General features: G+C 37.2%; 1 protein-coding gene across 2 annotated transcripts in view; it reads right to left on the reverse strand.

Moving 5' to 3' along the window:
- Positions 1-3,590: 3,590 nt before the first annotated feature.
- The window catches only part of ABCA12 (ATP binding cassette subfamily A member 12), a 182,923-nt gene continuing 158,577 nt past the window's right edge, over positions 3,591-27,936 (reverse strand). For both annotated transcript variants that reach the window (XM_081583043.1, XM_081583044.1), the window contains exons 40-53: positions 26,852-26,906; positions 26,110-26,287; positions 23,908-24,023; positions 22,644-22,803; positions 20,787-21,040; positions 18,587-18,791; positions 17,464-17,573; positions 16,781-16,922; positions 15,437-15,571; positions 13,303-13,406; positions 11,845-11,937; positions 10,118-10,223; positions 5,542-5,679; positions 3,591-4,022 (exon numbers count right to left, since the gene is read on the reverse strand). In XM_081583043.1, coding sequence (XP_081439169.1) covers positions 3,921-4,022; positions 5,542-5,679; positions 10,118-10,223; positions 11,845-11,937; positions 13,303-13,406; positions 15,437-15,571; positions 16,781-16,922; positions 17,464-17,573; positions 18,587-18,791; positions 20,787-21,040; positions 22,644-22,803; positions 23,908-24,023; positions 26,110-26,287; positions 26,852-26,906 — 1,898 coding nt within the window. In that variant the 3' untranslated portion in view covers positions 3,591-3,920. The remainder of the gene's footprint in view (positions 4,023-5,541; positions 5,680-10,117; positions 10,224-11,844; positions 11,938-13,302; positions 13,407-15,436; positions 15,572-16,780; positions 16,923-17,463; positions 17,574-18,586; positions 18,792-20,786; positions 21,041-22,643; positions 22,804-23,907; positions 24,024-26,109; positions 26,288-26,851; positions 26,907-27,936) is intronic.

Here is a 27,936-nt window from a genome sequence, read left to right on the forward strand (position 1 = left end):
AAAGTTGGCTTAAAGCTCAACATTCAGAAAACTAAGATCATGGCATCCGGTCCCATCACTTCATGGGAAATGGATGGGGAAATAGTGGAAACAGTGTCAGACTTTATTTTTTTGGGCTCCAAAATCACTGCTGATGGTGATTGCAACCATGAAATTAAAAGACGCTTACTCCTTGGAAAGTTATGACCAACCTAGATAGCATATTAAAAAGCAGTGGCATTACTTTGCCAACAAAGGTCCATCTAGTAAAGGCTGTGGTTTTTCCAGTAGTCATGTATGGATGTGAGAGTTGGACTATAAAGAAAGCTGAGTGCCGAAGAATTAATGCTTTTGAACTATGGTGTTGGAGAAGACTCTTGAGAATCCCTTGGACTGCAAGGAGATCCAACCAGTCCATCTTAAAGTAGATCAGTCCTAGGTGTTCATTGGAAGGACTGATGTTGAAGCTGAAACTCCAGTACTTTGGCCACCTCATGCGAAGAGTTGACTCATTTGAAAAGACTCTGATGCTGGGAAGGATTGGGGGCAGGAGGAGAATGGGGCAACAGAGGATAAGATGGCTGGATGGCATTACCGACTCTATGGACATGGGTTTGGGTAAACTCTGGGAGTTGGTGATGGACAGGGAGGCCTGGTGTGCTGCAATTCATTGGGTTGCAAAGAGTCAGACACGACTGAGCAACTGAACTGAACTGAGCACCTTAAGAAGAGAGAGAGAGGGAGAAAGCTCATCTTGAAAGCTAGGGTAAATAGGATTGTTAGTTATACATTACAGTGAGTGATGGCTTAAGGTACATATTTTGGGAAGGATTATTTGAGGGAAAATGCTATCAAACAAGGCTGCAACCAAGGTGCTTGTCAGGGCTGGATTATTATCAGCATACTCAACTGGGGAAGAGACTATTTTCAAACTTGGATGTTTATTGGAAGCACTCAGTTCCTTGCAAGTTGTCAGACTGAGGGTCTCAGCTTCTTGCTGGCTGTCAGCTGAAGACCATCTCAGTTCCTTGTCAATTGTTGGCCAGAGGCTGCCCACAATTTCCAGCCAAGTGGCCCCCTTAACATGGTCTCTTACTTCATCAAAGCCATAAGGGAGAGAGGCTCCCAACAAGAAAAATATTACAACTGTGTGTAAGTAATCACTTTCATAAGAAATGGTTCCTGTCTACACTCAGTTAAGGGAATTGATAGCTTAAGAACAGGAAAACAGGAGGTGAGGATAATTAGGGACCATCTTAGACTATCTACTGTACTATGACAGCCTATTTTCTCTCCTTGGTCAGATTTTCAGAAAAAATAAGTTAAAAAAAAAAACTTGCTTAACTTTCTATACTCAATAGATGATACACTACATATGTAAGTCATGTTGTGGTTGTTTTTCAGTTGCTCAGTCATGTGCTACTCTTTGGGACCCCAAGCCTCCCTGTCCATCATCAACTCCCAGAGTTTACTCAAACTCATGTCCATTGAGTCGGTGATGCCATCCACACATCTCATCCTCTGTTGTCCCCTTCTCCTGCCTTTGATCTTTCCCAGCATCAGGATCTTTCCCAATGAGTCAGCTCTTCTCATCAGGTGGCCAAAGTATTGGAGCTTCAGCTTCAACATCAGTCCTTCCAGTGAATATTCAGGACTGATCTCCTTTAGGATGGACTGGTTGGATCTCCTTGCAGTCCAAGGGACTCTCAAGAGTCTTCTCCAACACCACAGTTCAAAAGCATCAGTTCTTCTGTGTTCAGCCTTCTTTTTGGTCCAACACTCACATCTGTGCATGATTAATGGAAAAACTATAGCTTTAACTATACAGACCTTTGTCAGCAAAGTGGTGTCTCTGCTTTTTAATACACTATCTAGGTTTGTCATAGCTTTTCTTCCAAGAAGCAAGTGTCTTTTAACTTCATGACTGCAGTCACCATCCACAGTGATTTTGGAATCAAGGAAAATAAAATCTGCTACTGTTTCGTCCCCTCCCCCCAACTATTTGCCATGAAGTGATGGGACCAGATGCCATGATCTTGGTTTTTTGAATGTTGAGTTTCAAGCCAGCTTTTTCAATCCACTCTTTTACTTTCCTCAAGAAGCTCTTTAGTTCCTGTTAGCTTTCTGCCATTAGGGTGGTATTATCTCCATACTTGAATTATTGATATGTCTCCTGGAAATCTTGATTCCAGCTTGTGATTCATTCAGTCTGGCATTTCACATGATGTACTCTGCATGGAAATTAAATAAGCAGGGTGACAATATATAGCCTTGATGTACTTCTTTCCCAGTTTGGAACTAATCCATTGTTCCATGTCTGGTTCTAACTGTTGCTTCTTGACCTGCATACAGGTTTCTCAAGTAGCAGGTAAGGTGGTCTGGTAGTCTCACCTCTCTTTAACAATTTCCCACAGTTTGTTCTGATCCACACAGTCAAAGCCTTTAGTGTAGTCAAAAGAAAGTTAGGAAGTACAATAGAATACAGTTTTAGAACTGGGGAGTTACACTGAAAAGTTAGGGAAAGGAGTTTCCCTGAGAAAGAACAGCATTTCTGAAGTGCATTAGCTAGGGACAAATTGTGGGGGAAGGGCACTTCAAGCAGGGGACATACTAAAATACACACAAAGGCGTGGGAGAGGAAGGAGTTTGGTGCACTGGAAAAATCAGAGACAGCAGTATGGCTACACCCTAAAGAGGGGGAGGAGAAAGAAAGTGATGAAGGTGAAGTAAGCAGTAGCTAGGTCCCATGGGACACTGCCATCCATATGACTCCAATTTTTAAGTTTCTGGATCTTCTCTAACAAATAAAATGGCTTCATGAATTATTTTTACTAAATTTTGACTTTATTGACTTTCAAAACAGAAACAGTTGCACTAGAGCTGACAAGTCATACAGCCAGACAAACACACACACACACACACACACACACACACTCCTCCCCCACACACATTACATAGAGTACCTTCCCCGAGGGCCATATAATTTGGCATTATTACAAAGTCTATTCTATAGCCATATATATGATTCTGGGTCAGCTGGGTAATTAACTGAAAATTATCTTCATATTCATTTTCCCTCCCCAGGAATATTTCCGGCAGAAAGACCCAGAATATGAAGCTTTCTAGAACAGTTTTGAAAAATGTTGCCTGCCAGCAGCACATGAATTCTCTGTTGTCTTTCAGGACTTGTACCCACCCAGCTGGCACGTCCATTTCCCCTGAAGAGCAAGTAGCTTCTTGCTCTGCCTTGTGCCTTACTATTGGCAAGGCGGTGCAGGAATACATTGTAGTTCTGTTTACCACCAGGGTAAACTGCCCTCCTATAACATTCTTGTAGAAAGGCATTTTGGGGGGTTCAGTAAAGTCTCCATCTATTTACAGGTACTGAAAATAACACACACACACACACTCTAGACATTGCGCCCACTCCTTACTGCCAAGGTTAATTAATCTGGCCCTTGGCACTTTAGACCTCACAACAGATTCATGTATTCATGATGATGTCCATTCTGTTATTTTCTGAAAAGAAATTATTTTGTTTGCTTTCCCAATTCTACCTTCTCCAAGTTACCTTTTCTTCTCCACTCTTACTTTTCAACTACTCATAACCATGCCTTTTAAGCTGTCATTTTATTGAAAGTAATAAATTAAGACATTCATCTTCAGTGGTTTCACCTTTGCATAAGAGTCAGCAACTTACACATTAGCATGCTCACAGTGTTAAGCAGATAGGAATTCTCTTCAGTAGCAAAAACATTCACTGACCTTAGAAAGAAAACTTTCCATTTATAGTTACTGGCTAGTCTTACACAGTTGCAACTTTCCAATACAGTATAATACTTTAAGATTAAATATTTTGAGGAATTTGTATCTTCTGTGCCTCTTCCCCAAAGTGAAGCCATCGGCCACTTGCTGAGACTGATTTTCTGGAGGTACTGAGTCTACAGCTGGTCGTCTTGGGAATCAGTGCTCACGGTGGATCCTTGGCTGCTGGTGTCGGCAGTTTCATGGCACTTTTGGTCTTTGGCAAAGTTGATGAAAACCTGATTTTTTCAAGGGAAATGAAGCCATTAGCACTTGTAAACCAAAGGAAGAAATAAGGGGTGTGCATATGTGTGGTGTGTGCACAATGGGAGAGCAAATAAAAAGAAAACTAGATTTCATAGTGCTAAGTTGCTTCGGTTGTGTCCAACTCTTTGTGACTCGGTGGACTGTAGCCCACCAGGCTCCTCTGTTCATGGAGTTTTCAGGCAAGAATACTGGAGAGAGTTGACATTTTCTCCTCCAGGGGGTTCTCCTGATCCAGGGATCAAACTGGTGGTTTCTCTTATGACGCCTGCACAGGCAGGCAGGTTCTTTACCACTAGCGCCTCAGATTTCATAGGGGCACATCCAAATATATACACAAACTCTCACTAGGAATCCTTCCTTTAGGTATTGAAATGTAACTGGGGTTTGAAAATAGTACCTATAACTACATTTACAATCATAATAAATGATAAAATCTAAAGCTATAATTGAATACCTATAGCCACATACTTGCGTCTGTTTGATCTGTATCAGTACCTTTCAAGTATAAATAAGGAGCCCAATCCAAGCTCCTATCAAACGTCTCTATGATGATGTTGAGAGAAATTTCACTAGTTTTAAGAGTTAATACACTGAAATAAAATTTGTATACAAATATCACATTATGTTCCTTATGCTTACTATTTAACAGGCAGACCTTTATGACTTTTGTTTAAAATCATTAATTCTATTAGTCACAGATTCATCCAGAAAACATTGAGAGACATGATACTGATAATTGGTTACAAGTCCAAGGATAAATCTGTGTTGGCAAAGCCATAATTGCCTTAACTCCCCATAAATAAAACTCTCTGTAAGATGCAGCAAGATTTGGAGGCCACTTTAGCCTCCCTTTCAGGCCCTATCCAGTGACAGGTACAATCAGATGCTCTATATGTTAGGTTGGTTGAACTGTATAAAACCAAAACAGTGCAAAGGTGAAGGAGGATGCTCCATGAAGCCTCCAGTTACTGTATATAAGTGTAACTAAGACAGATGATTTGAATGAAACAAAAGGATCCTGCATTTATCATTTTGGTTGCCTGAATCTAGCAGATCTAAAGCTTTGGCACCAAAATCTCACTAGATAACCCCATCCTCCCCTAATCTAGGAAGCCAATCAATAGAAATGTTATTTAAGAAACATTACAAGGAGAAAGGAAGGAAAGTGTTAACAGCTGTTTCTTTTATAGATGAAAATAATTGTTGCTTTACATATACCGGCAACTAATGGGTACAGATATCTAGAGAAGGAAAAAATTTTTTTTCTCCATTAAAATTAGTTAACTCTTCACATTTTTTTATAACATCCCAAAATACACTTAGAAATAAATTAAGCTAAGTTTTTCAGGTGCAAGATTAGATATTGCTTCAATTAAAAATAAATTGAAGGTCATTAAAAAGAAATAATTATGTACAATTAATTTTTTTTAAATAAATAATCAGAATGTATTAATGTGACATTGTGTACATGGACCGTGGTATCCAACTTACCTCTTCCAGAGTAGTCTGACTCACTAAGAAATTTGTGATATTTAAAGCAGTCTTGTTGGCCTCCAGCAGATCAAAAATGTTTGCTACTCCTCCTGCAGTGACTGGCACATGATATTCTAACATGCTGAGGTGCTGATCCTGTGGGAACCAAAGGGGGAAAAAAAAATTATTTCTCAATGTCAGGTAATACTGAGTAGACTAGACATAACTTGACCAAGAGCTAAGAAACACTGAAATTCATTCCTCTGGAAATGATCAGTTCAGTTCAGTAACTCCGTCATGTCCGACTCTTTGCAACCCAATGGACTGCAGCACGCCAGGCCTCCCTGTCCATCACCAGTTCCCGGAGTTTACTCAAACTCTTGTCCATTGAGTTGGTGATGATATCCAACCATCTTATCCTCTGTCGTCCCCTTCTCCTCCTGCCTTCAATCTTTCCCAGCATCAGGAGCTTTTCCAATGAGTCAGCTCTTTGCATCAGGTGGCCAAAGTATTAGAGTTTCAGGTTCAGTATCAGCCCTTCCAATGAATATTCAGGACTGATTTCCTTTAGGATGGACTAGTTGGATCTCTTTGCAGTCCAAGGGACTCTCAAGAGTCTTCTCCAACACCACAGTTCAAAAGCATCAGTTCTTCGGTGCTCAGTTTTTTTATAGTCCAACTCTCACATCCATACATGACTACTGGAAAAACTGTAGCTTTGACTAGATGGACTTTTTTGGTAAAGTAATGTCTCTGCTTTTTAATATGCTGTCTAGGTTGTTCATAGCTTTTCTTCCAAGGAGCAAGCGCTTTTAATTTCATGGCTGCCATCACCATCTGCATTGATTTTGGAGCTCCCCAAAATAAAGTCAGCCACTGTTTCCATCGTCTCCCTATCTATTTGCCATGAAGATATGGGACCAGATGCCATGATCTTAGTTTTCTGAATGTTGAGTTTTAACCCAACTTTTTCACCTCCTCTTTCACTTTCATCAAGAGGCTCTTTCAGTTCAGTTCAGTCACTCAATTGTGTCCAACTCTTTGTGACCCCCTGGACTGTAGCACACAGGCCTCCCTGTCCATCACCAACTCCCTGAGTTTACCCAAAGTCATGTCTGTTGAGTCGGTGATACAATCCAACCATCTCATTCTCTGCCATCCCCTTCTCCTTCTGCCCTCAATCTTTCCCAGCATCAGGGTCTTTTCAAATGAGTCAGCTCTTCGCATCAGGTGGCCAAAGTATTGAAGTTTCAGCTTCAACATCAGTCCTTCCAATGAACACCCAGGACTTATCTCCTTTAGGATGGACTGGTTGGATCTCCTTGCTGTCCAAGGGACTCTCAGTAGTCTTCCCCAACACCACAGTTCAAAAGCATCAATTCTTCAGCACTCAGCTTTCTTTAGAGTCCAACTCTCACATCCATACATGACTACTGGAAAAACCATAGCCTTGACTAGATGGACCTTTGTTGGCAAAGTAATGTGTCTGCTTTTTAATATGCTGTCTAGGTTGGTCATAACTTTCCTTCCAAGGAGTAAGTGTCTTTTAATTTCATGACTGCAGTCACCATCTGCAGTGATTTTGGAGACCCCAAAAATAAAGTCTGCCACTGTTTGCCCATCTATCTGCCATGAAGTGATGGGACCAGATGCCATGATCTTAGTTTTCTGAATGTTGAGCTTTAAGCCAACTTTTTCACTCTCCTCTCTCACTTTCGTCAAGAGGCTCTTTAGTTCTTCGCTTTCTGCCCTAATGGTTGTGTCATCTGCATATCTAAGGTTATTGATATTTCTCCCAGCAATCTTGATTCCAGCTTGAGCTTCATCCAGTCCAGCATTTTGCATGATGTACTCTGCATATAAGTTAAATAAGCAGGGTGACAACATACAGCCTTGACATAATCCTTTCCCGATTTGGAACCAGTCTGTTGTTCCATGTCTAGTTCTAACTGTTGCTTCTTGACATGCATACAGATTTCTCAGGAGACAGGTCAGGTGGTCTGGTATTCCCATCTCTAAGAATTTTCCAGAGTTTGTTGTGATCCACACAGTCAAAGGCTTTGTCATAGTCAATAAAACAAAAGTAGATGTTTTTCTGTAACTCTCTTGCTTTTTTGATGATGGAGCAGATGTTGGCAATTTGATCTCTGGTTCCTCTGTCTTTTCTAAATCCAGCTTGAACATCTGGAAGCCCATGGTTCATGTACTGTTGAAGCCTGGTTTGGAGAATTTTGAGCATTATTTTGCTAGCATGTGAGATGAGTGCAATTGTGTGGCAGTTTGAGCATTCTTTGGCATTGCCTTTCTTTGGGATTGGAATGAAAACTGACCGTTTCCAGTCCTGTGACCACTGCTGAGTTTTCCAGATTTGCTGGCACTTTGAGTGCAGCACTTTAATAGCATAATCTTTTAGGATTTGAAATAGCTCAACTGGAAAAATGTGTATGTTTGGAAGCTAACAGCTTTCAAAGAAGAGATAAGTTTTGTGAATGTCTGAGAGAAAATAAATTAAAAAGCTAATAAAAATTCCAAAACATTCTACATTCATGTATACTTAGAAAATGACTATAGTCTTGCCTAGAAAAAATATTGTGGAATGATATTGCTGATGTCAGATTACAATAAGTTCACATAAGCTTTTTCAGAGATAACTTTTAGAAATTTCTTTTTTTTTTTTAATGTTAGAATTGTTCTAAAAGGCTAAGGATTAGTTGTTCAATTTATATTGGCTTAAGTTGGCAGATTTCAAAAGCATTGTCTAGGAGAAATCTCATTCAAATAATGCCACATTCTCTCTTAACTCTAAAAATTTTTTCAATTTATTTAGTCGATAGTATTACCATCAACTTAGTACTCTATTCTTATTTCCTTGGAGTATCTTTAACATCTTGCTTTTCTGAATATTTTATCAATTACCATGTCCCATTTATTTTTCCCTTTAAAATAACTCTCAAATTTAACCATTTCTCTCTATTGATGTGCACCATCAATATTATTAAGTTGATACTTATCACTCCATATCTAAGTTATTGCAACAGCCTCTTCAGAAGCTTAGAAACCATATAGATACTGATATGTTCCAGTACAAAGTAGCTAGAATAATCTTTCCTAAAAACTAGTTTGGTCAGGATGTTTTTTTTACTCCATAATCAACCCCTGTAACCTATATGGGTCAGATCAAGATTGGTACTTACTGGAAACCCCTCTTCTCATACCTTTGCTTACTGTCTAGCCCCTCTCATTGATTTGTGTTTACATCACACGTATCACTGCAGTCAGGCCATCTTACTTATTTTTACTTTCAAATTATTGTTTTGCTATCTCCCTTTTTAGAGATCTGGAAACCATCATATACTTGTAGAGAATGGTCTACATAGGAAGACATCACACTTTTACCATCACTGCGCTTGTCTTGTAAACTCTAGTCCCATGAGGAACAGGCCAGGACAAATACAATCTCAAGTTCACTGAAAGGAAAAGCACTATGACCAATGCAATGTATGCAAAAATAAAGCATTCTTTAATTTTAAATTTGATTTTAATTTACATGATAGCAAATGGTCTTTGATAATAATCGAAAAAGCTATTTCTTCCTGGAGAACTTAGTTTAGATTTCAGAGGTTGAGGCAGAAGTATTTTGTAGAGATAGAAGAATTGTTTTTAAAAATGCTCTCTATTTTGCTTTCCAGAATCACTTTATGTTAATATGGTGCCTGACAGTTCATGAAGCATCTTTGTGGACATTTTATCATTTAGTTCTCACACCAGTCTTGTGAAGTAGATGTCAACAGTATTTATAAAATAGGAATATGAGGCATAGAGACTTTAAATCTCTTGCTGGAATCACACAGGTAGAGCTGGATCTCAGTCCAAGTCTTCTAATTTCTTTTCATCATTCCATACCTGATTTTCGTTTTAAAACAATTATTTGCTATAATCATCTTGTACAAATTACCTGCACATCAAAGATGATATAATTATAACTTTTTTGTCAAGTGCATTTAAATGTGTATTATGTGAGATTCATGTGTATACATCTGTATGTGCCCATTCTGTTAATACATATATGTAAGATGAAATTAATTGAGTGATGTCTAAGGTAGTGTATGATTAAAGAACTTGATTTCCAAGCAATTCTCCTCAAAATTTTGTTGGCTTATTTTTCAAGTGAAGAAAGCAAAGGAGATAATGTCTTCTAGCTGTGACATACAGACAGGAACTCTGTAATTATTTTTTTTTAAGAAGAAAAGCCCTTGGTCATATGTATCTGTCATCCCTCACTTCTCTAAAATATATAACCAATAAACTACTTAAGTGTACAATCCAACCTGAAAACTAATACAACATGGTCATAAAGCCTTTGTGAGGAATAAATAATTGTAGGTAAAAGGACTATGATACTCTTAAGGAGCTACAAAAATAAATAACTTAATTTGAAGATTTTATTTGTTCATACTAAGTGTGCTTCAGAATATCTTAACCATCTTGAACTAATAAATATATTAAGATGAATAATAAAGGTATGGTCAACTTGAAAATAACAAACATCCACTACCCTATTACAACTATCAAAGCCAGTCAATCTCTTACTTACTTTTAAGTATGTTTTTGGAAAGTGCAGTTGCATGAACCTCGTGAGGGCCTCCATGCTCACCCTGGCATTCTTCACGTGAACCTTGACAGTAAATCCTCGCCCAAACCTAGAAAGAAGTGCAAAACACAATATGAGTTATGTTTTGCTGAAATAGCTCTTCTGGAATTCTAGATAATGAAACAGGACCCAAGCTGACCATTACAGGCTCTTTTCCTATACAAAGACTATCACTTTGCCATAAAAAGTTCAGGGCATGTTGCAAACAGGAAATAGTGCACTGCCATGACTTTTTATTTCTACCACTATATAAAGTCAGATCCTTTGGACAAAGCTGCATTAGAAACAAAACATAAAGTCTTGGCTTTCTTTGGCATCCATGAATTGGTGTGTCTTCTGTCCTTCAGTTGTGTCTGACTCTTTGTGACCCCATGGACTGTAGGCCATCAGACTCCTCTGTCCATAGAATTCTCCAGGCAAGAATACTAGAATGGGTACCATTCTGTTCTCCAGGGGATTCTCCCAACCCAGGGATTGAACCTGGGTCTTGTACACTGCAGGCAGATTCTCTACCATCTAAGCCACCAGGAATTGATGTCAATTTTGGGGCTAAATACTTTCTAATTTAAAGCAAAGAAGGTCTTGAGAGGCAAGTTATTGAAGATTTCATATCAACTGTAAAGATTAAAATCATTGGGGTTTTAAAAATAAATAATAAACCAATATAACTGTGAACTTTTATACTTTATACTTTTTCATCAAAAGTAGTGTTTATAAACCAGTTACAGCAGACTCTCTGAGAATAACATATAAGTTCTTTTTCATCCTTTTTTCATATCTTGGTCAACTTTGTTTTATAAGAAACTCAAGCTGTTGTACAGATAAAGATATAAAGGAATGTCATGGTGTTTGAAGATTAACATGGATATGTATAAATGCATATGTACTCTGGCAAATATATTAATTTAATTTTAATTTGATAGTAGGATATTTATGTACATCTTCCCCATGTATTTTTGGTTAAAAGGTTTTAAATGTAGTAAATATGTTAAATAGCTTACTGAAAGCCTATGCAAATGACAATGAACATACTAGACAAAAATCAATGCCTTCATGTACTTGTCAAGATCTAATTTGTTACAGAGTTAACTCTTGAAACTACTTCTGAGAGTATTTTGGTTGGGGAATAATAATCATATCATTATTATATTAGGAGAAGGCGATGGCACCCCACTCCAGTACTCTTGCCTGGAAAATCCCATGGATGGAGGAGCCTGGTAGGCTGCAGTCCATGGGGTCGCAAAGAGTCGGACACAACTGAGCGACTTCACTTTCACTTTTCACTTTCATGCATTGGAAAAGGAAATGGCAACCCACTCCAGTGTTCTTGCCTGGAGAATCCCAGGGACGGCGAAGCCTGGTGGGCTGCTGTCTATGGGGTTGCACAGAGTCGGACACGACTGAAGCGACTTAGCAGCAGCAGCAGCAGCAGCAGCATTATTATATTATCATTATCATTAGCTTTTAGGCCTTCTAGGTTTTGGGGTTATTAATTAAAAAACATTCCATCCTCAGTACTATTATTTAACTTCAAAGTGAATCAATGGTTAGCTTCTCCATTCCAGTTTTACAACGCATTGTAGGATAGGCTGCTGAGATAATCTTTGAAGGCAAGTATACCACTGGTAGATCAGCTACACCGTGTGTTAAACAGTGCATTTGTTCTTTACCTGCTCTTAATGTGCTGCAATGATCCAATACATTGGAACCTTCCATTCACCATAATGGCCAACCTTGTACAGAGAGCCTCACATTCTTCCATGCTGAAAGGCAGAATCATGTCAGCATTCTGGGCACAGAAAATTGGCTTAAGTTCATAAGCATAAGTTTAACTCTTTTCTTTATGGCACCTTAGAAATACTGTTTGAATATTTGAGTCCCTTAAACTGTCTTTTCCTTTGAAGGACAAAAAAATCTTTTAACATATGATGTAAATGTCTTCGCATAGGGTTTATTACTATTTCTTTTCAAACTTGAGGCCATCTTGCTCACTTGGATTGCTGCTCTATCAAACAGTATTTCTTTCAAGCTCTTTCAAGCTTTGACTTAAGACCTACATTTCGTAAGAAATATTTCCAAAATAATCTAAGTTGTTTTCATCATGCCTTATATTCAATATTCAGATGACTTTTTTATAAATTTATTTTTTTTGGTCACACCCTACAGCCTGCAAGATCTTAGTTCCCTGACCAGAGAGTGAACCTGTGCCCCCTGCAATGGAAGCACAGAGTCTTAACCACTGGGCCACCAGGGAAGTCCCTCAGTTGGTTTTTATGTTTTTGTATTTATAACCAGTTAACCTGTACTTGATTATATAATTCTGACTTCATGGACTATGATACTGGAGGAGATCTTATGTATCATCTTGAGATCTTAGGTATCTCCCTGTCCACTTAAACACAAAAGTTAATGGAAAATCAGTGATTGGCTTCAGAACATATACTGTGCTTGGGGGCAAGGTTAGTATATAGAATATAAATAAGTCTCAGTTCTAAACACATCTAGTTCTTTTTCTACTATATGATCATTATAATGAAAGGATAAACTTAATACAAGGCCAATCTTATAAGAAAGGCACAGATAAAAAGCTTCAGTAGCTTTTTTACTTAGTTGATCGGAAGGGTCTACTTCATGGAGGAGGCTTGTGGACTAGTTCTTAAAGAATTAGTAAGATTAGAATTTGGAAAGATTTTGTGTAAAGACCAACTCTAGTAGAAGGCACAGCAAAGAAAGGGCATGGTGATAGGAAAGGGCAGGGTGTGTATGTGGAACCACAAATCACTTAGACTGATTGATAGGAAGAAAAGACTAGAAAGTTAGATGAGGTTGGATAATAAAAGGCCCTTGCATACTAAGCCAAAACATGCTAAATTTTATGTGATAAGCAATAGGGAGGAATGATTGAGTTAAGAGGGTCAAAAGTTACGGAAAATTTATTTTTTTAATAGATTGCTTAGGGCCTGTCCCACCACAAGAGCTGGGATCTCACCAGGAAATCCTCTTGACTTGCTTTTGACTATGAACATAAAATACTTCAATCCAATTGTGGAATTCACTCTCAGTATATGTTACACAGGATTATGTCCTGTCGTCTGTCATCTGACTCTAAAGTTCCACACCCAATTCACCTGTGAGAAGTGAGGATGACGGAACATTTATTCTGGACTTCTTCTGAAATGATCTTCCAGAGGTGCCGTTTTGACTTAGGATCCATCCCAGAGCTTGGCTCATCCTTAATAGAAAGTTACAAGAAGAATTTATCAAATTAATTAAATTTTGATGAGGTTCTTCACATGAATCATTGCATCTCACTTGCCTAGAACAGAAATCACTTTTCAAGGTCCTGTGACTAACTTGTTTTATTCTTAATGGGCTTCTTTCTGCTGCTGTCAAAAAGCTCAGAATTAATCATTTTAAATTGTCAATCTGTTTTAAAAAGTGTCTCAGTGAAGTTGACACTCTGTTACTTTACACATGTCTCTTATATTTCTTTGGAAAAGTATCTGCTTCAATTACTGACAAGGGCAGAGTTTTGATATTTAATACTATATCATCACATATATATCTGAAGCTACATCAACAAGATTGCTACCTTGCTCCTGATGGTAGAATTGTGCCTGTGAGTGATAGATAATATGCCACGTGAAGCACAGAGAATGCAATTTTTTTGTTAATATGATTGAGGTGTATTTTCAGTTTTATGTTATTAATTGAAATTTAATACTCCTTGGGGAAATAAAAGTAAGATTTGCAGAAAATGCCAAATAGAAATATATAAATTACATTTTAAAGTAAATGACGTTTTGAAAAATTTTTCAGGCATAAAATTAGAAATGTAGCAATGGAGAACCTAAACAAGCAATAATAGATCCTGACAGACGATTAAAAAATCAAACTATAAGTCAAGATTAAGTAAAAATTAAAAATATATGTCTGCAATGGAAAGTATGCAGATAGGATCAGCAGAGGCTTATTTTTATACCAAGAGGTTAAATTGAAATTTAAAGAAAGAAATGAGTGTTAGTTTGGGGAAACAGTAAAGATTATATTGTCACTGTCCCTATTTTTGACGACAATGGCATATATAGTAAATATATATATATATATAAAATATATAGTATCTTTCTCTCATGGCCTGATTTCAGTTCAGCTCATTAATGTATAACATTTGCATAGAGCCTTTTAACATTTTAAAGTACTTAACATCTATTATCTCATAGGGATGCCTAAGGATTGTTTTCTTCAATTTAAGGGACACTTATACAATAGAATTCCATTATGAGTGTCAATTGGCAGGAACATAATGCATTATATGCTTCCGGTATTATACAGAGAGGACTTATGCATTACTCTTATCTGGGCAGTTTAAATGATTTGATCTTCTATGTTACTTAATCCCTGAAATAATGTGGTGATTTATAACTGGTGATCTTATTGCATAGTTAAGCCTCTTTTGAAGTTTCGAAGTCCTTGAATGAAGGGGATCTTCCAAAATAAGGGCAGCTTATTTCTCTGAAATAAACACTTTTCACAAGGTTTGGCTTGGGGAACATAATGCTATGTCACCCCTAGGGTAACTTATATTTTCAGGTGATCAATTTAATTTTTCAGCTTTTAATCAAAATATTAACATGACATGTATTTCTTGCTTCCAAAAAGTTCAGATAAAATTGAATGGCATATTTTCAAGATTACATCTCAAGCTAGGTAACTCATGTTTTTAAGCGACAAGGAGATAACATTTTAGCAGAACACATTGTCCTAAAAACGTATATTTCCTTTTTAGTAGAAGTTGGGAAATGTGTTGATTCACCTGATCAGTTACCAATAGAACTGATTCCTTCAATAACTGGGAATCAAATTCTGTCATAGTTTTATTTACTCATCTGAATATCCTGAATTTGTTTCAGCTACTTCCTATTCCCATGTTTCCTCGGAAATTACCTGGGCCATAGCTTCAGACAAAAAATATTTTTGAGGGCGTATTATTATGGCAACAAATTACCTGGTATAAATTTCCTTAATGAGACAGTATATGTGAAGTGCTTTACAAAATAACCAGCACATAGTGATTCCCAACCCAGGAATCGAATGGAGGTCTCCTGCATAGCAGGCAGATTCTTTACCAGCCGAGCTACCAGGGAAGCCCATAATGAGACCTCAGTAAATGCTTATTGCAATAATGATAATGAAATGTTATACACACAATTGGATATGTGATTCTAATTAGGCAGTAGCCCTTTTTCACAATGATTCTCTTACCAGCAACAGAATGGAAGGTTTCCCTATCAAGGCCAGTGCAGTAGACAATTTTCTTTTTGTGCCGTAACTACACATAGAGGTAACTTTGTCCTTGTAGGGCACCAGGTGAAGTCTCCCAAGGAGTTTTTGAACAGTCTGCGGATGGAAAAAAGGACTTGTTGATTTTCCCTTGCCAAACCCCTTAAAGCATTAAATGGGAAAAGAGCTACTTGTGAAAACAAAGTTTTAAAATGAAGAAATACATATTTTAGTTTTATTTTCAAAGGTTCACTTAAAGATGAATAATTCATTTAGAGATAAACGCAATTCTGTGGAGGCTCAATCATAAATGGGATTTCTTGTCCCCCCAATACATGTGCGTGTATGTGTGTATGTGTTTACAATGGTTCTTTCTGCTGTATTGACACAGGATTTACTTTTAAGCTTCAAAGAGCTAAAACAGAATTCATCCCTTTATAAGGCAGGTTTCTTATTGATTGTCATCACTGTTTCATCTTTTTTCTTACTGTGGGGTGAGCTGTCACAAAGGTTTTAGGTCTATTTAAAAATGACCCAGTATCAAAACTTTAGTGTATTAACTTAGGAATCTTGGGTTCTTGTGGCTATTTCAGTAGTTAAATAGCTCTGGCAAATAGTGGAATCCTAGGAGGATTTAAGAAGTCCCCAAGGGTTGCAAAAATAGAGAAAACTGCCCAAAAGATTAGTCCTTCTATTAAAAAGGCAAATAATTGTAGTGAGGTACAAAAGCCCATTTCAAAAATCAAATTGGAATCTATTCTGTTTTACTTGGGCATTTGTGCATGCTCAGTCGACTACTCAGTTGTGTCCAACTCTCTGACACCCTATGAACCCACCAGGCTCATCTGTCCATGAGATTCTCCAGGAGAGAATACTGGAGTTGGTTGCCATTCCATCCTCCAAGGGATCTTCCCAACTCAGGGATCTAACCCACATCTCCTGTTTCTCCTGCACTGGCAGGCAGATTCTTTACCATGAGTCACTTGGGAAGCCCATTTTGTAGGTAATTCTATGTTTCAATAGTTATCTGAACACTATATAGGCATCACCAACCAAGGCTCAATCCAGAGCCTAAGGCAAATCTCATTCTTTATTCGACAGTTTTTAAAAGATAATGGAACAAATACGAGCCAAGATGTTTCTAAAGCTGAGTTCGTAGGTGTGTTTATGATATATATACAATCAAGCTAATACTGCCTCCATTATCACTGTCAGGAGAAAATTGTCATAGTTTTCCAGATGTCAACTTGGTCTTGAGGGTAGGTGGGTGGGAAGCATAAACAAAAATGGTTTTCAGATAAACTAGTTCTTCACACTTATACTCACTTCTTTAATATCTTTTTCTGGAATTCCATGTATTCTAGCATAGAAATATAAATGTTCTTCTATGGTTACCAGGTCATCCAAAGCATCTTCCTGAGGACAGTAGCCAATTAATGAGCTGTGAGAGTTAACATGAGCCAGAGACCTGAATAAAAAGCATCAAAAACATGAATGACTTTCTAAAGACGTTTCCCTCCTAGCCTTCAGATGCTGGGTGTGTGTGCATGTTAAGTCACTTCAGTTGTGTCTGACTTCATGTGACCCTATGGACTGCAGCCTGCCAGACTCCTCTGTCCATGGGATTTTCCAGGCAAGAATACTGGAGTGGCTTGCTGTGCCCTCCTCCAGGGGATCTTTCCAACCCAGGGATTGAATCCACACCTCTTACATCTACCTGCATTGGCAGGTGGATTCTTTACCACTTGCGCCATCTGGGAAGCCCCTCAGATGTTGACAGGGTAGTTCTGTGTGGGTTGTGGTGATTGGTGAGTCTGGTAAAAAGATGTAAAGTGACCCCACCATCACAGTCACATTGAAAAATTTAAAAATTTCCACTCACTTGAGTAGCTGGTTTTCTCCTAAAGATTTAATAATAAAACCACAAAATAACATCAAAAGTTCACTTTAATTATTTTTCTCATTTAATTATATTGTGTTTGGTAATTTAAAGCACTTGTTTTTCATACCCAGTCTTATTTCTTATCAGAATGTTTCCGCTTGTAGGAATTATGTCTCCAGTCAGCATCTTGAAGATGGTGGTTTTTCCTGCTCCGTTCACCCCAAGAAGTCCAAAGCACTGGTTTGAGGGAGAAAAAAAAAAAGATGTAAACTAATTCAAACCAAAGACACGTTACTATTGTATCTCTTTTCTTCCTTTCCTTGGGTGAAATAAATTATCAAGAAAAATAAATCACTGGATATTGCAGTGCTTTGCTGGCATTGGATAAAGCTTTCATTTTTAAAACAAATGGGTGCTTAAGTATCTTTTTTCCCTTTAACCATCTGAATATTTGTGTATATACCTAGGATTTGTTTTTACATGTTATACTCTAGCATGCCTGTGTGACATGATAGAATATCCAATAAGGCAGATATGCTAACCTGACAAAGTAATTGTATTTATAAATTTAAAATTATTCACACAAAATCACAACTTTACTAAATAAGCAACTGAAGCAATAATCTTTTTCCGATTGAATAAATTTGATGCATTTAGTTTGCAGCCCGCCTCGGCAAAAAAGCAAATACCCACATTCTCTTTCTGCTTTCAAAGCTGTCTTACTACTGCTTCTATGAAAACAGCAATAATATGAATATGAATGCCATTCTAGGACCTCAGTTCTGACAACTGATTTCTATATGCTGTCTTTTGAAGAGGCCTAAAAACTAAGAGTTGAAAAGAGCTCCCTGAACAGACTTCTTGACTGAAAGTCCACTCAAGAAGGATAGTATCTTGGGAAGGGGATCAGGATGTGGTGAGTCCTCCCTGCCAAGAGGGGAGGGTTACAGGATAATTAACACATAGACACATGTAAATTATATGTATAGAATCCATCAAAATATTCAAAGGCTGACTTCATATTTCTAGAAAAAAATTAAGGAAAGATAAAATTTTATCACTTACCATGTCAACATACAGAATGCATGCATGCCTGCATGCTCAGTCATATCCAACTCTTTTGCGACCCCCATGGACTGTAGCCTGCCAGGCTCCTCTGTCCATGGAATTTTCCAGGCAAGAATATTGGAGTGGGTTGCCATTTCCTCCTCCATATAAAGGATACTTAGAAACAAAACATTGTTCCTTACCTCCCCCGCAGGTATCCCAATGCTGATGTTGTTTACAGCTATAATCTTTTTGTGGATAAGTTGGTAAGTTTTTGTGAGACGATGCAGTTGGACCAGGTCATAATCATTTGCACCTTTCTCAACTCTAAATCTTTCAGCCTGCACATCTTCATCTTCATCTATTGTCTCAATAACAGATGAAGAGCTAAATTTTCTAAAGAAGAGTCTAAAAAATGAACCCGATAATTTTGCATCAATAATTTTGAAATGACACCACTTGGTTTTTACATCTTTTTAAAAGTTCTCACTTCACAAAAGTATGCCAAGTTTGTTTTAAAATTTTTATGCATTTTGCTAAACAACTTAAAAATTAGCATGGGTGTTCTTTATAATATTTGTTATAATATTTGAAAAACAGTTTTTTGTTTCAATGACTTAAATACTTACAGATTCCCTATTACAAGTCAGAATCTTAATTTCAGTAACAAGGAACTTTAGTTTGGGTTTGAAAGTTACTCCTAACAGAGAGACCAGAGTCATTAGTAGGATTCAACACTTACAAGACCATGATCAATGATCATTGTTTTTTTTAATTTGTCCTATTTATTCTTTGGTCATCAATAATATGAATGTTATTCTATAGTCTGTTTTTTACTATGAATGTCTTACCTAGGACCTAGTCAATACAATAAGGTTATCAGTCCTGAAAACTCTAAGAAATCTCAAACCCACTTCAGTATCTTGTCTACTGAATACCAAAAAAAACAAACCAACAAATCAATTTAGGTCTTCCTCCCAATGTCCCTGTTTCTTTTAATGACATCCCTAGGGATTCCAATTGTGATGTTCTCTTTGAATCTTCCCCATTCTAAAATCCACTCATGCAGTCAGCATCCTAATACTGGAAATACCTTAAAAACAGCCAGTTATTTATCATTTTCTATTTCTGTTACCATCATAGGCTTTCATTATTTTTCTCACTTAGTTTATCCAGGAACCTCAAACTTCTCCGTTGTCTCTGAATCTTTCCTTCCAATCTACACTATCTCCACAAAATCACAGCTCCTAAAGCACCATTTGATCCTGTTGGTCTCTGTTAAAAAACCTTCAGTGTGCTACTATTAATATTTGTTTATTGAGTAAAGTCCAAGCTATCACTCTTTAACCAAGCAATCAGTATACTCCATAATTTTTCAACCCCATGCTTTAGCTCCTACTCTTTCATTATATTTAGTCTATGCTCAAATCAAATTTTATTACTTATTTCTCAAATATGCCCCCAAATTTTTCTTTTTTTATTTTTCCTTTTATTAACTTAAATCTTAATTTCCAATAAGTAATACATGCACTTAATTTATTAAAATTAAAATGGTACTAAAGAATATTTAGTGAAAAGTCTCCTTCAAATACATACAGTTTTTTAGCAGAGGCATTCATAATTAGAAATAGTTTATGCATACATATGCATAAAAATATATTTCCCTTTTAAAACTCAAATGGTAATATACTTCATATGTAGCTCTGAACCTTGCATTTCTCACTTAACAAATATTAGAAGTAATCCCAAATATTACATAGTGAACTGCATCATTATTTCTAATGGCTGCATAGTGTTTCACTTATAAATTATGAATATAATTTATTTAACCAGTCCCAAATGCAGTACATTTAGGTTATTTCCATTCTTTTGCTATTAGGAATGGTTACTATGATGAATAAATTTATATATTCATAGTTTTGCATATTTGTTAGCATATCTGTAGGGAAAATTCCTAGAAATAGAATTGTTGGATCAATGATGTTTATTTATGATTCTGTCATCATTTTACTCAATCTTCTTTTTCTGAATACATTGCTAATATCTATATACTCAATTCTCTTTTCCCACTTCTACTTTCTATCCTTCTAAACACAACTCAAAGACTGTATCTTCTGTTTCTGTATATATTTTCTCTCTACCACTGAATCTTGATGTCTTTTATGCTAACAACTGGGCTAATTTAATTTTACCACTTCATTTTACAATACTTGCAGAACCATAGTAAGGCTTGAGAACTATTTACTGAATGAAAGAGATTGTGAATTGTGCTACAACTTGTAAAGTTTTTTGAGCAAAACATTTCCATTTCACTAATGGAAAAGCTTAGACTATTGACCTTTCTCTGCACATTTTGAATTGAGTTTTGTCATGGATGTCAAACACTGTTTTCACTGTATTTACCTGAGTTTATTTATTAGCCATTCATTGATTAAAAGTCGCAAGAAAAAGAACATGGTTCCCTGAGAAACTAAAGCCACAAACATTGCACCTAGTTTATCCATCTCAAAGGTTTCACTTGGATACTCCACTCCATATGCTTTTAAGAAGTCTAGGACCGACTGTTGTTGAGAAAGTTCGATCAAACCATAGCCAAAACAGAATTGTGGGAAAATCAGGAAAATGCGCTTGAGGGTTTCAGAAATAAGTTCTAAAGTCTGAAATAAGAGAAAAAAAAAATAAAGTTCAGTGTTAAGTTTCCAACAAATTGATGAAAATTTGAAACTAGATGTAGATAAATACTGAAATTTGAGAAGCTTATCTAGATTGGTAATTATTGCATGTACATGCCGAATTTACATATAAACATTTCATATAACCAAATGGAGATTTATTACCAAAATAAAAGCAGAAAAGGATTATATATATTTTTGAGATGGTCTAAGGTGTCAGGCCAAATGCTGGGGACTTCAGAATGTAGTAATAGCAACGGTACTGGGGGTCTGATAGAGTATCTGTGGGGCTTCCCTGGTGGCTCAGGTGATAAAGAATCTGCCTGCGTGTGGGAGACCCTGGTTCAGTCCCTGGGCTGGGAAGATCCCCTGGAGAAGGGAATGGCTATCCATTCCAGTATTCTTGCCTGGGGAATTCCATGGATAGAGGAGCCTGGCGGGTTATAGTCCATGGGGTCACAAAGAACTGTACATGACTGAGCAACTAACACGTAGGTAGGTGCCTGAGTAAGGAGGGATTTAGTAAAGTTTTGGAACCAAGGTAATTCCTACTTGAAGAGGGAATAAAATGGTAAAATGATACAGAAGGAGAAACAACCTATCTCAAAGAGGAGCAAATGGCTCATTTTCATGCTATTTATACTTGGGACCAACCACTTGCAGCTCACAGATTTTCTTATTCCTCCTGGAGTATGCTTGTTTATTCCTTACTTCATTTTCTCTTTATTCTTTTCCATTCAATTGTTCAGCATTGTTAGGGCTTCCCTTCTCACTAATCATAATTGCTAGCTATGAATGGAAAGTGATGCTTACAATGAAGTAGATTCCAATACATGACTGAAAGGGAATGAGTTAGGTTTTTTTTCTATGGATGTTCAAATGAATCTTAACTCATAGTCGTATAACTAAGACATGTTGTCTTTGTCTCTACCATACCATAACAATTTGTTAATGAGTGACAAGTTTAGCTGACTGATTGGCTGCATGATTTCTCCAGTGCCATACAAAGTATCTGACTGAATATCTCCATTCCCCTACTCAAGCCCTATCAAATGTCAATAGTTTTGTCATTGCATAAATACAATCAAGGAGCCAAATCCTTTGAGCAGTTTTGTAGACACTGAAACCCTACCAGGTAGAAGTTAACTTGAAAGCTGCCCACAAGCACAAAGACCCCAGATGACTGGAATTAGAAGGCTGATGAGATTGACCCCAGTTACCTGACCATCAATCAATCAGAAGAATGTCCATGAGCTGATCACATACCCCACAACCTCATCTCCCTCACCCTGTCTTTTAAAACCCTTCCGGGAAAGCCACCAGGGGAACTAAGGCCCTTCAAGCATTAGCTGACTTGACTCCTTGCTTGGAGCTCTACAATAAAATGATGCACGTGTTTCACCAAAAAATATAATCAGAGACATTAAACTAAAAATTCTAAAAAGAATTTAATTTTCATTTAATACAATCAAATGAAATTCCTCTATTCTATTTAGAGAATGCAAAATACAAAAAATCTTTCCACCTTGAACATGTTGAAGCATTTGATCCAATCACTGAAGTTTAGCAGACTAATAAAGGGCCTTACCTTATCATTAAGCTTTTCCTTGGAAAGAAAGTACACCACCGACAGGGAAACAATGGAATTGATGCCAAAAAAAAGGTTGATGCAGACGTAAGTGATGAAAGCCATTCCTGTATCATGGAAGAACCCAGCCAGCAAGTACATCCAAGAAAATGTGGCATACCTTTATATTAATAATACTAAGAATTAAAATCATACCAGGATTACTCTTTTACTAAATAAACATATAGCCTAGATGGTGTTCCAAAGTGAAAATAAACATTAGGATGAGTTGTCAAGCCTTGTAGTTAGACCTCTTTTTTATTTCTCTTTTTAACAAAAGCAAAAAAAAAAAAAAATCTGAAGCACACACTTTTTTTAGTCCCACAATAAAGATGTTATGTATTTTACAATGTCACCATATGACTAAATCATGAAGCGTACTTTTAAGGAATCTTGAGTAGTCATTACAACCACAAATTAATTTTCACTCATGAAGAGTCAGACATGACTGAGCGACTAAACAATACAATACTGGTACCTCACCCAGGCAAGATTTTCTTCTGGATGGAAATATGAGTTTAATAGATATATATATTATAATTTAACATTGAGAAAAAACAATATCATTGTTGGCTAGCTAAGAAAACAGAGTATGCTTAGAAGCTGCATGTCCTGTTTTGAGCAAACACTTGAGTAACCTTTGGGGTAAAGAAGTAGAACTAGAGACAAAGAGATCCTTCATCAGCTACAATTGCTAACTAAATGGATACTACTCATGCATTCAGAGCAAAAAGAACTGCTACTAAAGTATTGATATTGAACTGTACTACCCATATTAATTACCCTAATTCAGAAACAATTTTATGTCTGTGTTCTTAGGCATCCATAATAATAAAAATAAATATATATGAATATATTCACTTTTTAACATCATACATATTTATATACACTTAAAATTTGTTAATACATAAATTCACACATGTCTATACATTTTTCTGATCATTTTAAAGACTCCATTTTTATGTAAATTAAATTACGAATGTAAATTGTTAAGAGTGACACTCAGCACCCAGTAAGTGCTCATTAATAATAGGTATACTATTAATAACAACATTAATTTTCACAAGTATTACATTTTACAAACTATGGGCTAGCAAATGTAATATATTGCTAATCATTACTCATGGCTAATGAAATCCCAAGACATTTGTAAATTAGCTAATGAGATTTAAGTTTGCCTCTAGGAGCATTTAGTTCTGTAAATTCGTCTTTCACCGCAGCTTACCCAAACAGCAGAAGTAGGAGAGATACAGCACTTAGGTTATTTTCACTGTAGAAGGCAGGTAACTTGAAAATTGCAATGACACCAATTGAAAATGCTACAGGTACCAAGTAGAAGGCCTATGGGAATATGTAAAACAACGTTTAACACATGGCAAGTTTTTTCTTTTTTTGAATCAATAGCCCATCTAGTTTAAAACTGTAACAAATCAACCTAGAAACACTTCAAGAAATGAATTATTATCTGTGTTCTTGTTGCTTGTAATGTTCAGTTCATTTTACATTGATTTCACTCTTGAATTCATCTCCTGCAATAAGAGGTCAAGTCAGTCTCCATCCTTATAGAGAGACTCCAAGTCCCTGGCATTCCTGCCTCCAGACTTTGAGAATTGGGATCATTTGGTGACAGAGGTTCAGTGAAAAAGATAAGACAGCCAGGTATCTTGGTATTAGATTCAGTCCTTAAAGTATTGATTTTATTTTGAATGCTGGAACTCTCTCAGATGGCCGATTTCTAAGGCTTCGTTATCAGTGTGAGCCACTCCGTGCAAAACAGCAGGACGGTGGGTACTATACGTTCTTGGAATCACAGGGATATGAACAAAGAATTCAGTGTTTCATTGGCAAGAGATTTCGTAAATGCTGAGGAGTTTGCGGCAAGATGTACACAATGAAAGAGACGGTAATTTAATTAGGGAGGAAAATGTCCTAAAATTGGAATGAGTACCAGAAATATAGTAACACAATCTGAGTAGTAAGTAGCCCTTCATAGAAGTGTGCACTTTAAGCTTTCTTGACACATTAAAGCTTCTATTAAGTCCACAGGACTCATTACCGTTTTTTTTTTAAGATTTGACTTCTACAACAAATGCATTTCAGACCTCACTGGAGACATTAACCAAATGGATAGGCAGTTAATTATTCTTCAGTCCTTCAAGCCAATGGTCTTTACAGCAACTCAGAAAATTTTGCCATAATTACCAGGCAATGCATACCCATCCCAGGCATTGGTCAATGCTGGCACATTTGGAGTCAAGAAAAACCATCTGAGCTTTGAGACCACTTTATGCAAATGAGAGAGCTATCAATGAAATTCATCCTTTATTTTCCCTATTAATCTTCTGTAATGTGTCATTCAGCAGAGGCTATTACTTCAGATTTTTCACTATTAGTTGATCAAATTTTTATAAGCTTGTTTATGTGTTGCTACTAGGCAAGACTATTCTGTTTTAAGCTTCCATTTCTCTCATTTCAAACTTCAACATACTTAAAATAACTTGGTGAAGAGGTTGGAGCATATTTTCCAGGTTCCACTCCCAAGATACAGATCACATGAGTCTGGAGTGAGGACCAGTGACATGCATTCTAGCAAGTGTCTTGGGGAATCTGATACAAGGTCCTCAGATCATGGAGATAAGGGCAGGGCAGGTGGATTTCTCTTTCTTCCAACCACTGGATGAATATAAGCCTGATGCAAATTTTTTTCCTTAATTTACTGTCTTTGTGGTAATAATCTGAACAAACTGAGACAAATAAGTCTCAAACATAAAACTGTCTTCTTGGAGAAGGAAATGGCAACCCACTCCAGTATTCTTGCCTGGGAAATTCCATGGACAGAGGAGATTGGTCTCCCCGACCCCTTCCCTCTGTCAAAGCTGTGATCCCTATTGCCAGCAGCTTTCAGCAGGATGCCTGAGAAATAAAGTGTGAACTTTTTTTAAAAAAAAACCAAAAACCTGTCTTCTAGAATTGGACTATAAAGAAGGCTGAGCACTGAAGAATTGATGCTTTTGCACTGTGGAGCTGGAGAAGATTCTTGAGAGTCCCTTGGACTGCAAGGAGATCAGACCAGTCAGCCCTAAAGGAAATCAACTCTGAATATTTGTTGGAAGGACTGATGCTGAAGATTAAACTCCAATACTTTGGCCACCTGATGAGAAGAGCCAATTCATTGGAAAAGATCCTGATGCTGGGAAAGACTGAGGGGAGGAGGACAAGGGGACGATAGAGGATGAGACAGTTGGATGGCATCATGGACTCAATGGACGTGAGTTTGAGAAAACTCTGGGAGACAGTGAAGGAGGGGAAGTCTGTTGTGCTGCAGTCCATGGGGTCGCAAAAAATCAGACATGAACGACTTAGCAGTTTTACAACCAAAACTATCCAAATCAGTCCTGTCTTTCTTGCAAAAACACAAGTTACTCACCATGTCATAAATGAAGTTGGTTACCCAGTAGCAGGTGACACTGATGCCTGAAATGTGTTGCAGCTGCTTGGCTTTTGTCTGATGCTCCCGTACAACATAGGTGACAAAGCTGGCAGTGGTGACAGAGTAGCCCATCAGGATGGAGAGTGCCACTAAAATATCGATCAAGCTGCTCATTCTGTAGTGAGCAATAGGGAGAGGAGAGCACACATAAGTTTGGGGAACTCTTTTCCTTTCAAGAAGATTCATGGCAAAAGCCATCAACAAAACAGTACAAGAGTTGGCTGTGACACAAATAAGTCTTCCTACAAGGCAGCCAGATAATATCTTCCACATGACTCGGCTATGACCCTGGGATAAATAGCTTGAGTGCATCTGAATTGACTAGGGATATTTGATAGAAAAACCTGAGTCTCCAAGGGTTATAGGGAGTATGCAAGAGATACATAGATCTTGAGCACAGAAATCATACAATACTTAAATGCTATGCAAGGAAGTTGAAATGATGAAGCACTTATGCACTTGACTTATAAAAGCAGCAGATTTTGTGAAGCTACAGTCAACAAGCTCTACTTCACAACCTCACTCTACACGCTTTCAGAAACTGCCTTTTATCCCAGTCAGTGACTTATATTACCAGCTCCTCTAGATTAACATTCATTCAGATACAACTCTGATTTCTAATTATAGCACTTCTCAATATGCCAAGGAGAAAAGAGTCAGGCCAGATATATCTGCTTACGTGGCTTGTTCTTGATCTTGCACTCCTGGATAAGGATGGCTATACATGATGATACCTTAAAGAGGAGACAGTTCTTTTCATTAGTATGTATTCAGTTAATCAGAAATACTAATTTTTATACATGCTACTGTCTAAAATAGGTAACTAATAAGAACCTACTGTATAGCACAGACAGGGAACTGTACTCAGCGCTCTGTAATGGCCTATATAGGAAAAGAATCTTAAAAAAAACAAGAGGGTGGATATATATACATGTATAACTGATTCACTTTGCAATACACCTGAAACTAACATAGCACTATAAATCAAGTATACTCCAATAAAAATTTTAAAAAGAAATACCAATTTTTACATGAATAATATGTAATACTTGCCAAAGAATTTTACTTTGGTGATTATCTTTTAAAATAAAATGATCCCCTCTGCCCCTCAACCCCGATCTCATCAATACCATACAACTGATGGCACTCAAATGCACACAGAAAAAAACCCAAACCATTTTTCACATTGTGCTTGGAATTTGGGGGGAAGAGATAAGAATTTACACTTTTTATATAGCATGTTTCCCATCTACTACATTCAAGTTATTATTTTCCAGTTTCTTCTCTCCATCTGGCAATAGGTATGTTTGTATTATAGCACTTTAGAAAAATGTATGACATTTGAAGGAACAAATCAAAGGGAGACCAGTTACATGAGGATCCCCTAAAGAACAGACACTTTCCACCCTGCCCTTCATTGCGCCATTGGTCGTCGTAGGGAAATACTGCAGCCTGAAAGGATCCCTTCTCCTCCTTTACTGCTTCTAAGATACCTATTGCTTTAGAACTCTACCAGGAGTAGAGTTGGGAGCTTCAGCTTCTGGAGGGATTTTTACTGAGACAGAAAGATCCAAAAGGATTCAGAGAAACTAGCTGGCCTCAGAAAAGTAGTCAATTAATTCCGATATAGTCCTAGATTACTTGTACCTCCCAGGGTTGGTTGTATTTTCCGAGTTAGGTAGCACAGTGCTTTCCTCCCTTTCCCAAGAAGATACAGTCCAGCCAGGGTTCAGATGGGCTGGGAAGTCTTGCAAGGGGCCATGA

This window comes from Giraffa tippelskirchi, chromosome 3 (assembly GCF_054371585.1).
Source record: "Giraffa tippelskirchi isolate mGirTip1 chromosome 3, T2T-mGirTip1v1.2.pri, whole genome shotgun sequence".
Lineage (NCBI taxonomy): Eukaryota > Metazoa > Chordata > Mammalia > Artiodactyla > Giraffidae > Giraffa > Giraffa tippelskirchi.